We start from the raw sequence: 18,259 nt of genomic DNA, 5'->3' as shown, positions 1-18,259 counted from the left end.
GTAAGCTAGTGACGACAGCGACGAGGAAAAAACTTCACCAATTGGCGAAGGTGAAGAAAAAAAACCTTGAGAGAACCAGGCTCAGATGGGCATGACCATTTCTCCACTGGCCATACGTTTTGTGCAGAGCTGCAGTCCAAGTGCCGGAGGCTGGAAGCTGGACCTCAGCGGAGATTCGTCTGTCCCTGGAGCGTCACAGGAATCAGTCTTATGCTCTCCATTTCTCCATGACCACCATAGTAGCTGCTCAGGATACGGCCTGGTCCAGGATATGAAACCTTGGGATCATCTCGTCGCTGGTCTTGGATCGAATCAGTGGCGCTGCATGATCTGAGGGTGTCGGGATGAGTATGCCCAGGTGGAAATAGAGAATAATTAGCGGAGTTGCTGTTCATAGTGTATATAAACGAGATGAAGAAACCTGTGTGGAGCACATTCATGTATCATACTGCTAAGTGGTGCACTGAGTGTATGCTTTACTAAAGAGATAGGTCTTTAATCTAGTTTTGAACTGCGAGAGTGTGTCTGAGCCTCAGACGTTATCAGGAAGGCTATTCCAGAGTTTAGTAGCCATAAATGAGAAAGCTCAACCTCCTTTGCTCGACTTTGAGCCCTGAGTTTTGAGATGTTAAAAAGCAGGTTGGATTGTAGGGAGACAGAAGGTTGGTTAGATAAACAGGAGCTAGATTATTTAAAGCTTTATAGGTAAGAAGCAATATTTTAAATTCAATATGAAACTTAACAGGCAGCCAGTGTAAGGAGAATAAAATTGGGGTGATATGATCATATTTTCTAGACTTGGTAAGAACTCTGGCAGCTGCATTTTGAGGATGCTGGGCAGCCAGCAAACAGTGCATTACAGTAGTCCAGCCTAGACTAAATACGACAGTACATTGGAAAAGCATTCAGTCCCGATAGGAAGTATGCTGCGGAGATCACCTGCTACCCAAGTGGGGAGACCTGGTGGCGGAAGAGCATATGGACTAGCCCTGAGAAGGGGGAGTACGCATATGAATATAAGATGGTTAGTGGTGAGGGAACGGGCCAATGTTTGACTCCTCCACTGAGTCAGATGCTGGGGGCCTCGGAGGAATCTCTGCAGGGTTCGCCAGGCAGGGAACTTTACTGACAGAGTGAATAAACACACGTATTTCCGTGTTAGGGAGAATGGCACAGCAAAGCTGTGTACTTGGAGGATACAGTGGGGTGTACAGTTTAAGGAGGATAAAATTGGGGTGATATGATCATATTTTATAGACCTGGTAAGAACTCTGGCAGCTGCATTTTGAGGATGCTGGGCAGCCAGCAAACAGTGCATTACAGTAGTCCAGCCTAGAAGTCATAAAAGCATGGACTAGCTTTTCTGCATCTGAGATGGATAGCATACTTCGTAACTTAGCGATATTTCTTATATGAAATGAGGCAGTTTTTGTGACATGGGATATATGATTTTTAAAAGTTAAATTACTGTCTAATATGACACCCAGATCTTTTATAGTAGAGCTAACGCTAACTTTGTATCCCTCTAATTGTAGGTCAAGTTGTGAGATCTGCTGTGTATAGGATTTAGGCCCAATAAGTAATAATTCTATTTTGTCTGAGTTTAAGAGAGGAAAATGGTTGGTCATCCAGTCTTTAACATCTTTAATACACTCAGTTAGCTTGGACAGATTAGACGTCTCGTCAGGTTTAGTTGAAATATATAATTGAGTATCATCTGCATAGCAGTACAAGCTGATCCCATGTCTTCTAATAATGTCTCCCAGGGGTAGCATGTATATTGTAAACAGCAAAGGGCCTAAAACTGATCCTTGAGGCACCCCATACTTTACTGGGCTGACTTGTGAAGGCTGTCCATTAATATTCACAAACTGGTACCGGTCAGCTAAGTATGACTTAAACCATTGTAGAGCCTGTCCCTGGACACCTGTAGACTTTAAGCGATTTATGAGGATACTGTGGTCAATGGTGTCAAATGCAGCACTAAGATAGAGTAAAACTAATAGCGAGATGCACCCTTGGTCAGCAGCTAAGAGCAAATCGTTGATTATTTTCACTAATGCAGTTTCTGTACTGTGATGAGCCCTGAAACCTGACTGAAACACTTCAAAAACATTGTTGGTCTGCAGAAAGGAGCATAATTGAGCAGACACAACTTTTTCTAGTATTTTAGATATAAATGGAAGATTTGAAATAGGCCTATAATTAGCTCAGTTGCTGGGGTCCAGTTGCGTTTTTTAATAATAGGCTTAATAACAGCTAACTTGTAAGGATTTTGGAACATGGCCTAAAGATAAAGAAGAGTTGATAACGTTAAGAAGAGGTTCTCCTAGAACAGGTAGCAATTATTTTAGTAATTTTAAGATGATAAAAATAACCAAAGATGACTGATTATTTGTTAATTTAGCGATGGTGTTAAATAAGAATCTCATGTTTATATAAGAATCCTGGAGGAGGAGTTGCTTCATTTAAACTAATATAGTCATTTTGTTTCAGCCAGGTTTCAGTGAGACAGAGTGCATTAAGATTGTTATCTGTTATTATTTCATTTATGATGAGTGCTTTAGGTGCTAGTGACCTGATGTTTAGGAGACCAAGCTTCATGAAACTTGTATTTTCACTTTTCCTTTTTCTGGTTTAATTCTTAATAGATTATTTCTGAAGCACACAGTACGTTTATTTCTTGATCTAATATTACGAGGAACAGACACAGTCTCTATGGGGTTAGCCAGATATATATTACTGTTATTTAGGTGGGACGAACAAGAGTCTATATGGCTAAAATATGAATTTTGTGAATTTTTACTTACTAGTCGGATAGAATGAAGTGTCTTGGAGATGTTGTCCGACAGCAGCCCGTCAGCACAGAAAAGCCTAGGACGGTCTCAGAAAAGATTGCAATTATTAGCAATTTCTGTTCTTCACACCATGTTAATAGCCATTCATTCAGAGCAAAAAGTCTACTGAACCTTTCATTTCCTCGGCGGTAGGTAGGAAGCGGTCCGGAAACGATGATCTGCGTGGCGGGCGAGGTGCGTCGAACCGTCTCGATCAGGCTCTTGAAGTCCTTCTTCAGGATCTCCGTCCACCGGAGCCCGGTGTCGTTCGTCCCCACATGGAGGACGACAGCACTGATGCTCTCGGCAGGGCTCAGGATAGTAGATATCTGTGCAGAAATATTCTTAACTCAGGCACCAGGGAAGCAGAAAGTGCGTACTTTGTTACCTTTGGAGGAAGCAGCACGGATGTGGCACACGATGGAGTCACCGATGATAGCCACGTCGCGACCCGTCTCACGGAGAATCGCACAGTTGGAGCGACATCTTGAAAAAGACGCGCTGCATAACTGTGTTGCTCTTTTAGGGAAAGTGCAACTTATACAAACTGCTCTTGGAGGACCGGACCTAAAGAACGCCAGGCAAGGGAGAAACCCAGCTCGACCGTCTCCAGCCGCATGTACCACACTCTGGACTGGGAGACCGCTCTCGTCCATTCTTTCTGGAAGATTTCTCTGCAAATCAGCTGGAGGAACCCTCATCGACTCTCTCAGAAGGCTGTTGAAGTCTCTGAAGTGAAAAGGATGCCTCAGCTGTGCCCGTGCTGTGCTTATAGTGCCAAATTGATTGCAATGAGCATCAGCTGCGCAGTCTGACACTGCCAACTTATTGGCATTTCATTGGCCCGTTTACATACTCTTTCAGACTATTGTTTTTCTGAATGAAATCCCCATAGTGGAAGTTTTTTTCACATAGCATTGAAGTTGCCATGCCGAAGGGGAACTGCCATCACACAGGAGGAACAGTCAGCTGTTATCTTACTGACAAGACTGTGTAACAGAGGTTAGCTTATGATTGCTCACTGTGGCAGAATTACTGAACCTGAGGGCTTAATGTGCAACAGCAGTCACTTTTCCTGTCAAAGAGCATGAAAAAGTAACACTAGTCTACCTAAAAGATAGCAGTGGATGTCTTTGAATTTTATCTCCTGTCGTTAATCTCAGCGATAGATGAGTTGCCCTAAAGTAGGCCTAATATACTTTTATTGAGCTGCTGAAAAGACCTGAAAAATAATGTCACTGAAAATGTTGAACATGCATCATGTGGTGTATAAAATATAATGCAGATAGTAGTATATGATATAGAGAGAGAGTGGAGTTTAAAAAAAAAAAATCATTAGAATCGTTACCAGTGCCCACATTCATGCACATGATCTACTGATGAATGACCTCAGGAGCTGATGCTGATTGAGAAGCAGTGAAAGTAAAACCGCACTGGACAAACATCTTTATCTCCATCATAAAAGTTTCCACACAGACAAGAAATCAAAGTCCCACAATAAAGCTGGACCAAAGATCACTTTATCCAAAGATTGCATAATCTACTCCTGCAGTTTCACTTTCATTTAGCATGCAAGATATAAGATACATGAGTAAATAAAATTAATAAAACAAATAAATATAAAGTGTTACTGTTTTTGTAAACTTTGAAAACTGCATGTTGTGGTCGTTCCCTGTAAGATTAACCCAATAGTGTACCTGCTGTATAAATGTGACCATCCCATTTTCCATCTATTCTTTGCTGTATAAAACACTAAAGCATCCGTTCCACTGCACACGGCAAACGACAAGCGACAGACCGAAAGTCATTCATTTCCAGTGGAGAGTAGTCCAGGAGCTGCGTGGAGCATCCCAATCATCTTCGTATGCGGAAAATTCGGATCCGAACTGAGCTGCGGATCCGTTGAAATATTTGAAGTCCTGCGACTAGACCGTGTGCGATTGGCCGTCCGGATGTGATGTATTCCAGTGTTGTATAAGCACGTCCGTGTGTGCGAGATGAGAAATACTAGTTCTTTTGGTTATTTTTTGAATTAGGAAAGTCTATAATAACAAAAAACATTTCTATTCATAAATGTAAGTAATAAAGTAATAAAAATATAATTTTTTTAAGTTGTCTCCACATTCCCTCCAATATTTTTAGCGGTCTATGAGTTTCTAGTATTCATTCATTCTTTCAACCACTGTGAACGCACAGAGAATAACGGCTCTTGCTTTTGCACTCGTTTATTTTGGACACTGCGAGAACAGCTTCTCTCCCATGGTGCACGTCAGAACTGAAAATACTGTGCGACTGCCACAAGGGGGCGTATTCTGACAGTCGTGTCCAAATGTCGTGTGCAGTGGAAAGGCGGCTTAAACACTTTAATATTTTTGTTATTTATTGACCTTAGGTGACATATTAGATGCTTACCATACTGCTGTGACTATCCTTAATCGAAATTTCATATTAGTCACATCTTGGGTCTGCTGAGGGGTTTAGACAATAATTAGAAAATAATACATGGATTGATAAGTCTTCCTTTGTTGCTGTTTATTGTCAAGTTAACATAAAGCTGATATTAAATAAACATAATCAGAAACTTTGGCCAACAAACACTGAAGGTAAGGTCTGAAGACCATGTGCTCCCAGCAGGCCCTTCTCCAGTCGGCCACACCCAGGCCTTTTAAGCTTCCTCTGGCCTGCAGGGGGTGCAAATCTCCAAAATAAAAGAAATCAAGATTAACAACACAAATTAGGCATAGTGTTAATCTGCTCATTATATATGGATATTTTTTATTCATAAATGTAAATGGCCAGTGAAAAAAAACTAATTTTACTCACTTTAAAATAGAAATAGGTCATTACCTATGCACGATAAATGAAACAAAAATACCAACGCAAACTGTTAATTTTTTTAAAAACTTAAATTTTGTTATTTGAATAATTGTATTTTTTTTTCTTTTCTTCTTATATTGTATTTGTTTTGATGTCAATATAATTTTGTTATTGCCCTTGTATGTACTGCATCTAAAATTGCTAAAAAAATATATGTATATATAAATTAACAACACAAACCTTTAAATAAAGTATACAAATGGCTCCTTCACATACATTGAAACAAACACAATATTTTTTTATTTATGTTTGCTTTATTGTGTTATCTTTTGTTTGAATTTTAATCTCAATTGATAATTGAATCATTGAATCATTAATCTCAATGATAGATGAGTTGCTGCTTAAACAGTCATAAGATTACAGATAACAGATACTAATTAATGTTAAATAGGCCCTTTTCTAAGCTGTTTATATGTTAAAATCGTGATATTTAGACAGCTGAAACTATAAATGTAATATTTTTTTATAATCAACCCTCTAATCTAAAGAACTTTCTAATGTTAAAGAATGCATTTAAATTAAGAGACGATGAGATGCTTAATGATCCCTTTAGAAACGGTGAGGCAAAGTCAATACCAAACAGCAGCTGAGAACTTTTGGCAAATGAAGTGTAACACAGATAGCAAAGGGAGGCACAATATAGAGAAATCAATGAAGGTGAAGGCTTTTGAAGGATATTATAGGGGGGAGAAGTGTTTTCCCTCAAGAGTTAGACTACTGTAGCTCATGCTGGACTTAAATCAACATTTTAAATGAGGAATGCATAACAGACAAATATTATGTTTATAATCTCACTGAATATGTTGAGCATACATCATGAGGTGTATTAAATAATGCAGATAGTGTTATAAGAGCTGGAGAGAGAATTGAGTTTTCAGGGGATTCTGGATATGTGTGAGAAAGCAGATGTAAGTAGTAAAGGTTATTGACTTTTCTTAAAGATACAGATTATAAAATATAAATACTACAAAATAATGTCCACTGTATGTTGTTTTGTGTGTGTGTTTTGTATTCCTCATATTATGGACTCAATGTTTGACCTTGCGGGGACATTTTATTTGTCATAAATCAGACAGAATGAAGTATGTCGAAAATATAAAACTGATTTTTTCATGTGAGAGTTGGTTTAGGGGTAGGGTTAGGGGATGGGGAGAGAATATATAGTGTGTATAGTAGACACCATTACAGCAATGGGAAGTCCCTGTAAAGAGAGCTGCGCAAGTAAATGTGTGTGTCCTCCTTACACAATGAACTGAAGTAAGCTGTGATATTACACACCCAACTTGCTAAACAAGCATTAAAACATACACAAATAGAAATAGAAATACAAGTCAGAAATGAAAGGCATGATTGCAAAAGAAATAGGTAAGAAATGGCAGAGGGAGTGGGATAATGGAGCTAAAGGTAGGCACATGCATTGTATTCAAAGTGTGGGTGTTGTTAGAAATAAGTATGCTAATAGAAGGAATGATGTGGTGTTGGTCATTGTTTTTTAAATCAGTAGCTGTACAGAATAGGAAAGCATAGGACAGGTTATTGTGATAAGTGTGGGCAAACAGAAACAATAGAGCATGGAATTACAGAATGTGTTGCATATGAAAAACAGAGTCCAAGTCTTAGGTATATATGCTATAAATAATCTGTCACTTCAAGACTTGTTAGGAAATGGCTTAAATCAAAATAATACATCAATTAATTAATTACTTGAAACAACAAAAAATATATTACAATAATTTTAGAATGGTTTAGCAAAATAAAGGATATATAAATATATTCATTTATTAACTCTTTTTTTTTTGGTAATTATCATTTATCCCCCCCCCCCCCCCCCCCTTCTTTTCTTTCCCCTGGAAATCTCATTCCTTCCATTCTTAACATATTTTCTTTGATTTCATGCTTTTTCTACATTATGCACTCCACTCTCCTATCCAATAGGTGGCAGGAATGCAGCATTTAAGTTGGTCTGCCATCCACCAGAAGAGGAAGTTACACACCCCTTTACAGCAGGTGGCAGTATGATCCCGAACAACTAGTTTGCCACCATCCAATAAACTCAAAAAGAAAGATCTATGGGTGAGTGTGGTTAAATTGTCAACTTTTTTTGCATGCGTTTTTTTTTTTTTTTTGCCTCCTGATGATGTTGATTGAAAATGAAAAGATTTCCCTGCTGAAAAAAAAAATCATCTTATGCTGGTAAGGTAGGTTTTCATAGTTGGTTAAACTGATTATCTGCTGATCATGTGCTGGCTCTTGCTGGTTATGTCAAGACCAGCACATAACTAGCAAAGAACCAGTTTAAAACAACTTCATAAAACAACAGCAAAGCTTATTTCACCAGCATTTTTTAAATCCTAGACTACAATTGTGCCACCTTTGCCCTTTTGTTGGTTAAACTAATAACACTGCTGCTCATGGGCATTGCATGAACAATTTTATTGCACACCTTCCAGCCAATCAGAATCAAAAATTTCAACAGTCCATAGAATATCTAATAATAAACTTTTAAAACTTTCAGGTTACAGTTTATAAGCATTTACGTGTATATCAGTATGGATTATTCCACTATGTGCTTTGCCTATTTTATGTGAAATTAGAAAATATGGATTGAAAGGTGTAATATTTCTATTTTCTTAAGCATCTATAACTTTTTTTCATTTTGAGCATTATAGACTATAGATGATGGATAGTAAAGTCCAAAATGTCTTCTTACCAAAGATGCCTAAACCGTGAACGTAGACCAAATTATTCAGCAACTGTTTTAGTTTGGGAAGGTCCTTTTTGAGAAAGTGCCTCTGACAGTGAGGGTGAGAAGGACACTGATCAGTCTCAGAAAACTGTTTGAGGAAATCTCATTTTGCATGCTATCTTCATCGCATTTGGAATATAAACTCATGAGACACTTGGCTTTCAACGCATTTTTTTTCTTGGATATTACAAGGATATTTTCCTGTGTTTTTATATGAAAAAATAAATATTGAACACAGTACAATTTTTCTTTCTTGTTACTTTTACATGCATAACTTTTTTAATATATTTTAGAATTAAACTCTAGACCACAGGTGTCAATTCCAGTTCCTGGAGGGCCGCAGCTCTGCACAGTTTAGTTTTAACCCTAATTAAACACATCTGATCAAACTAATTAAGTTCTTCAGGCTTGTTTGAAACCTGCATGTAAAGCTGCGGTCACACTGGGCTTTTCTCCCCATAGACTTCCATTCATACGCACACGAATGCATCAGACCGGAAACACAAGGTCATGCGTCAAGTTTCGCATGTTGCTTCGGTGCAAAGAACTCTGACCTGTGAAATCGTATCACTTGACTGCGTGAGATCAATCAAGGATCAAAACAGGACCTCTCTGGACAGAAATTTAAAACATGGAGCAATCGCTCGCTTTTTTAAATGTCTAATCATCTTGTTTAACCCCTCCTCTTTTCACAGTGCCATACGACAGAATTTCGCACACACAAAGCCTTGTGTGACCATAGCTTAAGTGTGTTGGAGCAGGGTTAGAACTAAACTGTGCAGAGCTACGACCCTCCAGTAACAGGAATTGTTACCTGTGGCCTAGATAGACAAGTGAAAGGTCAAAGTCTCTTCTTTCCAATGATATCTAATGGTTGTTTGTATCTCACTGGGGTCAATAACTGTTACTATTTCAAGTTGGGTATGTGTAAATCCTCATACGTGGGTGCTGGCTAACAGGTTAATAAAATGTTTTATAAGATCCAATATAATTGAATAAAACAACAAAATGAAGTTCTGGCTTCTGTGCATTATGTTAGTCAATGTTTAAAAAAAATAACAACAGTTAGTTAAGTAGTCATTGGGGTATCTCAGTCATGTAATGTATGATGCTCACTTTTTCTCTGTAATTTATGAACTCAAATGATGCTTAGTGCTGTAAAATCTTACCATCTTATCTTAAAAAATTAAAACTGAAATGTTACTTCGTGTTTTTATCTCCTGTTGTTATCTCCTAGCAGTGGCATATACAATGTGAAAAGCAATGGTCCAATAACTGGGCCTTGTGGTACACCTTGTTAATCTATCTTATATCTCTTTATTTACATATACTAATTGACAATCATCACAGGTATGATTTAAACCATGCCAGTGCAGTGCATTAATGCAGATATATTTTTCAAAATCAAATATCCAAGAGAATGCAGCACTGAAATCTAATACGTGTAGAGAGATGCTGTCTAAATGCTGATAGGATTTTTATTTTTTATTTTTGCCAAAAACATTTCTTTTAAACAATAAATCATGTAAGCACAACATTTTGTAGTATTTTTGAAAGAAAAGCCAAATTTTGATATCAGCTTGAAATGTATCAAGTGTCTTGAATTTATGTATTTATTTGTTTATTTAGATTTCATTTAACTGTAGGTTTTAGATGCATTTAAAAAGTTATGTTCAGTTCATAATAGGGCTGTGCAATATGGGCAAAAGAAACCAATCACGGTTTACTTAAACAATATTCTGGTTTCGATTTTAATCATAATTTTGTCACAGACAGACTGAAGCTGTGTTTACAGTGTGAATCTGAGACATTTCAAAAGGAAAACAATAAGATAAAAAACAGACATAAAACAAAATCGCTTAGAAAAGCTGTAACAAATTGTCTCTAGAACAGACCTATGGCAAAACAAATGTGTGCACGCGAGTTTGAGAGCGCACATGCGTGCCATCAAACTCGAGGCTCCAATGTTCTGCTTGACCAAATGTCAGAAGTAGTTGTGTGTGTTCACAGATTTGTTTTGTCATGCATAGATCATAGACCTTTGATGCTGCCGTGAAATAGGCCGTTCTTATATCGCGTCTTTTATGCACACAAGTCCATTTCCAATGGAGGCGCGTGGATTGCGGGCACATATTGAGGGCAGCACATGTGCGTATGCCAAGTGCACCCAGATGAAAACATCTCTTTTCAGACAAACTTTAAAAGTAACTTTTCTAAATGACGCACCGCGAGTCATGTAACAAGAACTAACCAATCAGCTTCATACTTTGCAATATACACATTTCGGTTACCTTAGACAAACACAAGACACCTGAACTCCCCAGCAACATGTGCTTTTCAATTCTCTCCATACATAAAAATTGTATGGGAACTGCAGCAATGTCTTTACATAAACAAGAATAAAAGAGAGACAAGTATAAGAAAATAAAATGCAACAAAGACTAAAAACATATTAAAATGTGTTAAAGGAGGCTATAAAAGAATGAAAACGAAAACAAAGACCCAATAGTGCGATCTATTGGAAGTAGTACAGTGCTCATTCAGTAAAGGCACAGCTAAACAGATGTGTGTTCAGTCTTGATGTTAATGTGCCTAATGTTGGAGCACATCTGATCATTTCTGGAAGCTAATTCCAGCAGCGGGGGGCGCTGTTAGTAGCTGAAAGCCGATTCACTCTGCTTTGACTGAACTCTTGGGATTTCTAATCTATTTGATCCTAAAGATCTGAGTTATCTGTTAGGTTTGTATTCAGTGAGCATATCTGTAATGTATTGAGGTCCTAGGCCATTTAGTGATTTGTAGACCAGTAATAATACTTTTAAAATGTAACTGGGAGCCAGTGTAAAGACCTGAGGACAGGCGTGATGTGCTCTGATTTCCTGCTTCTAGTCAGAATTCTGGCCGCAGCATTCTGAATTAGCTGCAACTGTCTGACTGTCTTTTTGAGAAGGCCAATGAAGAGGCCGTTATGGTAATCCACCCTACTGCTGATAAAAACATCAACAAGTTTCTCTAATGCCCCGTTTACACTGATAAGTTTTAGTTTTAAAATGCATATGCTTCGCTAAGGTTACGCCAGAGAGTTTTGGAAATGCTGAAGAGGCCTTTTGGTTTTAAAACGCTGCTGCTCCATGTCAGGGGGGAAATGGAGATAAATAAAAACGGAGGCGTGGCTGCAAACATTCACTACCTGATCTGGGCGTTTCTTAGCATCAAGTACACAAAGTTCATCCTTTCATTGTAAGTTCAGACTTCTCAAGTTTATAACGGATGCCCAAGGATGTGAAGACACGTTGGTTAAATCTTTAAATGTAACTGCTGTGTACTTTTATAGCATCATTCACCCTGTTACATTTTACTGTCTAAACCAGAGATGCCCAAACTTTTTCTTATGAAGGACCAAAATCCAAACTTGATTGAGGCTAGTGGGCCGAAGGTAAATATAGTTGCCATGTACAATTTCCTTATCTATTTATTAATATTTTAAAATAACTAGTAAATGTTGCTTTATATTAACTAATACAGTACATTTTTTACATGACATTCCATAATGAACTTTATATATAACTATTTTCACATATTTATTACAGAATAGAATTACACTCGTTTTTGCCTTGATTTGTTCTCTGATGTCTTCTTCATTGACTGTCATCTGAGTGACAATATTTACATTTTAAAAACTTAGTTTTCAACATTTAATTTCAGTTAGCTTTTTTTAGCTCTGCAATAAAACAAGCAAACAAAAAAAGGTTACGTCAAATTAGAAATGAGGATCTCTGTTAAAGGCATTCTCCCCAACTTTCTCCATCATTCTCACTCTCTTCTCAGATGGGATGGTGGGGCAAAGCAAAGGTTACAATGGGCCACCTTTGGCCCGTGTGCCCTACTTTGGGCATCTCTAATCTAAACAATAAAATGAAAACATGGCATAAAGCACTGTCTCTCTTATTTTTTATAAAAACATATTAAACATAACAGACATAAAAAATGTTAAGGCATCATGTACATATTTATATGACCGTCATCTACACTGTTTGCAAATTTATAACAAAACCCAGCTTAATAACTGCCTCCTTTCATTTTATTGAAAAATACAACACAGGCTCATTGTGAAAACGTAGCCCTGCGGACGTTTCTGAAGACAGCAAATTACGTTGGCAGAGGTACGTATGGCTGCATTTCATTTTTTTAAATGAACGCTACGGGGCGGTGTGACGCCTCTCCTTTTTGCACTTACCAGCTGACCGCTTACCTCCGTATGGACGGCATTCCGGCTGCAACCAGTTTGTCCCGTTAGCGCGCCATGTCCGTCGGCGGATTTGAGATGCAGAGAGGAGTTGACCACGAAGACGGGGGTTCGAGTCCGGTGAAGAGCGGTTCCAGAAAGCAGGTAAGATAAAAACAGAATCCAAAATATAAAACAAACAAGTGAGAAAGTCAGACAAGGGCTTTTATTTTTTTTGGATTGCTTTTGAAACGTGTTGGTTGGGTTTAGGGAAGGGGGTGGGCAGGTCAATCGATAAAATTGGTCAGTCAGTCAGAATGTCTGTCAAAAAGTGAGTCGACAGCGGCCTCTGGTGGGTTAACGTAAGTGTACACGGCGACCTCTGGCGGATTTGCAAAAACAAAAACTGCAGAAAAACGAGCAGCTGGGACGTATTTCGCAGTCGCCAGAAACGTCTGTGGAGGTACGATTTCAGAATGAGCCTGGGTTGGAAAAATATGAAACATTAGGCTCACTGAGTGGTTTTGGCAATGTGTGCTTAACTACACAAGATGAGTTATAGCCTGTGTTTAACAACTACAGAGAGATGAGATCTAGCAGCAGATTCAGCATGGACTGGCCAATGTTCGGGTGTGCTCAGAGCTGCCGCTGACTGCCTGGAGCTCAGACGTGAGAATACACTCAAGATGCTTTCAGCGCATGCCAGAGAGCGTGTGTGATCATGTGATGTGCGTTTTCAGTGGTGTAGTGTGGATGGAGAGCTTTTCAGAAACGCTAGATGAAATGCCAGTGTGGACAGGGATTGTTTTTTTTTTTCTAAAATACTGTTTTAAAATGAAAATGAATTAGTGTAAACGTGGCATCACTGGAAAAAGGCATCTAATTCTTGCAAAGTTTTTGAGATGAAACTATGCCGATTTACTTACTGCTTTGACGTGACTACTGAAACTCATATCTGAATACCACCAAGATTCGTGACTTTATTTTTTGTTATTTGACCCTTAGAGCCAACTAATGAGGGAATGAGCATAATTAGAGAGTGTGCAGTCTAAAGCCCTGTCCACATGTGTGATTTTAGCCACAGTTTGGCTGTCTGAGACAAATTTGGGAAATCAAAAAATATTCTGGTAATCCTAAGCTAAAATCGGTGGTCTTTGATTGTTGGTTTGACATGTTCACTGAGAGCAATCAAATTTTCCCTTAGGCAGATTCAGAAGATTTCAGACAAGTTCGTGCAGTATGATTTCAGCGATGACTAGCATCAAACCAAGAACCAATAGGAGTGCAGAATTTGATGATGCAATCGATTTGACAACACAAACCACTATGGGGAAATGTCGAAACTGTTTTTTATTTCTGGTTTTATTATTGAAGTGCTGTAAGCAAAATTACCACTACAGTTTGTTTTCTGTGAGGTATCCTGAAAATTTAAACTTACATAGGTTACATAAACTGAAGCATCACACACACAGCATTTTAATACTTTAGCACTGTTATTTACAGAAACATGAGCTATATATCTTACTCAGCATTCAGATGATTTTATATGTAGGCTGCAAGAGGCTTTGTGCACCACATGTGTTCCAGTAATCAGCACAAGCACACTAGATGGACTCCTTAATTACTGTCAAAATAGGCTAATTGACAAATTTACAGTTTTAATGTGTTGCTGCTTTCATACCAACTTACAACCATAAACAGCAGCACACAACCCTTGTCCCACATCCAAGTTTGTCTGATTGGTCCACTGCTCTGAAAAAGACAATAATGAGCGCTGCTGTGTGTAAAAATCTAAATTGTTTTATCATTTTGACAGGCTGTCTGAAAAACACGTGTCGAGCCAAGAACTGCATTTAATGATCTTGCATTTGGAGACTCAACCACCAAAACAAGAATAAAGAATAAACGAGACAGAATGCGTTTTCAACAATCAGATCCAATTAGACCTGTCCAGTTTCATCTGGAATATTTCTCAGACCACCTTCTGAAGTGCTTTGAGTTATCGGATTTATATCTGTCTTGATTGGGTTTTGGAGGGCATATACACCTTCCCATTTCAAGATTAGATAGCTATCAGATAAAAAAAAAAAAAAACACAGTGATCCTGTGTAAACAGCCCCATAAACACAGCAGTTGTTCTAGTTGCATTATTAAAGGTGATTCACTAAAGAAATCTTGTGAAATCTGGTACATGGATCATGACTAAGCACTACTCATGAAATCTCTCAGCTGATTTACAAAATTTGTGCAAAATTATTTTTACTATTATTATTTTTTACATTTTGATTGACATTTATTAAAGATACTTTTTCATTGATATATACACAGTCATGTGAATTTAGGATAAACAATTGTGTATCATGGTTTTACATATCAGAACATAATTAAAAACTATATGGTCCTTGGCAGGTCTTAAAATTTGGTAGGTAAAACCTCAGATAAACCACGACATCTCACACTGTGGTTGAATTCCTTAATGCTGTGTGAATCCTTGAATGTGCTCCAGCCTCTATTGTCCAAAGTGCATTTATTGCATTTCTAACTTGCTTAACATGTAATGTACTGCATATTTTGAGCTCAATTTGGTCTTTAAACAACATTTTCTTGATTAATTAAGCACATTCAGAACTTTAAATTTGCACAATTTGAAGGCCAATGGAAATGCAACTATTGTTAGACTAAATTCTGAATCAACCTCTCTAATCCGAATATCTGATATTAAAACCTTATCAACTTACACAGAGAATAATATACTTTACTCGGCACGCAAACTTTAAGATAAAGTGTAAAACTTATAGTATCATATTTAATTTTTCATCTTTATCTTGAAACAATATTCTCTTGTTTTTGGGTCATCTTTGATTTAAAAAAAGCTGACAATGGGTTGTCAATCAGCGTAAGCAATTGCCAATAGGAAATAAAAAGAAAAAAATATATATTTTTAGCTGGGGTGGCCAATCAGCTGGCTTGATTCATACGGCCCCAGATTTTTTTATATTTTATATTCTGATTTTTTTCTGTCTTGATATGAAGAAGCACCAAAACAACAGAAGAAAACCACTCTAAGTGTTTTGATTGTTTTTGTTATTATCAGTGTGTTTAGTGTACTAATGTAGCTGGGCTAATAAGTATAAAATATGTTATGTTAGTGAACTTCATTAAAACTTTACTTTTTGAAATTACTTTTGTTTTATATTTTCTTTTCATAACTATATTGTACTGTATATAGTTTTGGTAGAGAAGTTTTCTATGCGGAAGCATGTTAGCGAACGTTTTATGGAGAGCACATATTAGTGACGCACACAGTAACTCATGCGGTGTGTGGGCAGGCAGCGCCATCTTCAGTATTGAATCCGCCGCTGACTGAGTTAGTTGCATGCTCTCTCGCTCTGCTAATGCGAGCCTGGTAAGGATTTTCAAGCGTATTTAATGAGATCACTGTTAATTCATGTGACAATGGATGTATAAATGTGATAAAGCTATGATGTATCGAGAATGAATGTTGATAATCACATTTTGAGTGCTTAAAGTGACTTTCCTTTCTAATTGGCAGAGTGGAAAAGAGAGAGACGTTTTTCAGCATATTGACTGCTCTGTTTTTGCAGGTATGTTTACTATGTTTTGTTAAGTGATGTTTGATTCTGTGTTTTACTCGAGTTGTGTAAAATGAGGTCTGTTTGCAAAGCAATATAATTTTGCGGATATTAATGTATTTTATTTTATATTGCAATTTAAATGTTTGTTTTTGTATCATTTTTAATGTTTGACACTATTTTTCATTCTATTGCTCACTAATTTAGTGACCAGTGAAACATATTCCTTTTACAAGTTATCTGATGTATACTATAATGTTTGGTCTTGACTGCAAATTTTTGTGGTCTATTTATTTGTATTTATTTTCTTTTACCTTTTGTTTTTGTCAATTTGTTTGTTATTATTAATGTATCTATCTTCAGTATTGAATCCGCCGCTGACTGAGTTAGTTGCATGCTCTCTCGCTCTGCTAATGCGAACCTGAGTGGAAAAGAGAGAGACCCGTTTTTCAGCATATTAACTGTGCTCTGTTTTTGCAAAATAAATCAAACCTGAGACCACCAACGTTGCTGTCGTCTTATTAAAAACCACACAACCAGAGTAAAACTGCTACACTAACGCAGTTATGTTCTACAACACATATTTAGGTCAAATTCTGCAAAACATTTTTTTACTCAAGTTCACAGAAAAATAGTATGATATTGCATTAGTCTTTGTTTAAACTTTCTAAATCTTTGTCTCAGTCTTAACCATCCCTGTCCATTTCTATATACTCTTTTAGCTCCTCTCTAGCTTTTCTCACATCCTCTAAGACATTGCAGAGCTCTTTGTGTGTTTTCCTCATCTGTGCAATCGACTTGAGCACATTGGATTTGACCTTTTCTGGATCATCTGTTCTCCACTGTTGTCTCATCTGGTGAATCTCTCTGGAGTCTTTCACTATGAAGACGACGTCAGCAATAACCAAGATTCCACTCAACACACCTGAAGCTGCTGCTACTGCTCGAACAGCTTTGGCAGAGTGAATAGCAATCCTGCCAAAACTTGCCAGCATTGCAAGAGTAAGGAATTGAGTGATACCGGTTACTGTGGTCCTGCCTAACCTCCATGACATTTGTACATTAACAAACGTTGAGTTTGAGACAAAATCATGAAACTTTGTGATTTTTCTCATTAACCGTTTCAGTGCTTTTAGTGAATTAAGAATTGGTGTGCTTACTCTTTCATATTCCTGCTTCAGTTTTTCAATCTTCTCACCGAGTTGTTTTTGTTTTACTGTATTGGTAATGTTGGAGGCAGCACCTGTTACTCCACCTGCAACTGCAACTCCAATACCAACTCCTGCTACAATCAGAGACGCTCCGAAAGTGAAAGGTGCCAGAATTGCACCAACCACTGCAGTGATTCCTCCTGCTGTCCCAATCACCGCTCCTGACAGACTGCCTGCTGTGGTACCATAATGTATTTCCTCAAGAGAATCTGTTGTTTTTCCCCACTCATCAACTAAAACCTCAAAGTTTTTATAGTGTTCCTGATAGGTTGAAACAAAGGCAGTGATGGACGTTTTTGAATTTTGTTCTAGTGCTTTTGGAATTCGCTTATTTTTAATGACTGCCTCTTTCAGGAATGGTTTTGCTAGAATGTCTTCAGCTGAAGGTCGGCCTTTAGGGTCACAGCTGAGCATTTGTTTAATCAGTTCCCGTAATTCCTGTGAGTACCTTTCTGAGATTTGAGGAAGAACTCCTGTCATGCTGAGAGCATGTATCAAGCGACGCTGTGTAATGGTTGCCTGTAGAGGAAGATTAAAAAAAATTTGAATGAACAATAAACAATTCAATTGCAGCTGGTATTTGTAGGTTAATGTTAACTAATAGAAATTTCACTCTTTTTATATATATATATATATATATATATATATATATATATATATATATATATATATATATATATATATGTATGTGTGTGTGTGTGTGTGTATATGTTAAACTTTGTAAATGTCAGAAATGTAGTTTTATTTGTGTTTTTACCTGGTATAGTAAA

At 37.5% G+C, this 18,259-nt stretch overlaps 1 protein-coding gene across 2 annotated transcripts in view; it reads right to left on the bottom strand.

Annotated features, from left to right (window-relative positions):
- Window positions 1-16,546: 16,546 nt before the first annotated feature.
- Window positions 16,547-18,259, bottom strand: part of LOC130231535 (serine/threonine-protein kinase Nek9-like) — a 34,517-nt gene continuing 32,804 nt past the window's right edge. For both annotated transcript variants that reach the window (XM_056460877.1, XM_056460876.1), the window contains one exon: window positions 16,547-18,008. In XM_056460877.1, the coding sequence (XP_056316852.1) occupies window positions 16,965-18,008 (1,044 nt within the window). In that variant the 3' untranslated portion in view covers window positions 16,547-16,964. The remainder of the gene's footprint in view (window positions 18,009-18,259) is intronic.

This window comes from Danio aesculapii, chromosome 7 (genome assembly GCF_903798145.1).
Source record: "Danio aesculapii chromosome 7, fDanAes4.1, whole genome shotgun sequence".
NCBI lineage: Eukaryota > Metazoa > Chordata > Actinopteri > Cypriniformes > Danionidae > Danio > Danio aesculapii.
The sequence above is the reverse complement of the archived record's forward strand: the minus strand, read 5'-3'. Positions and strand labels throughout refer to the sequence as shown.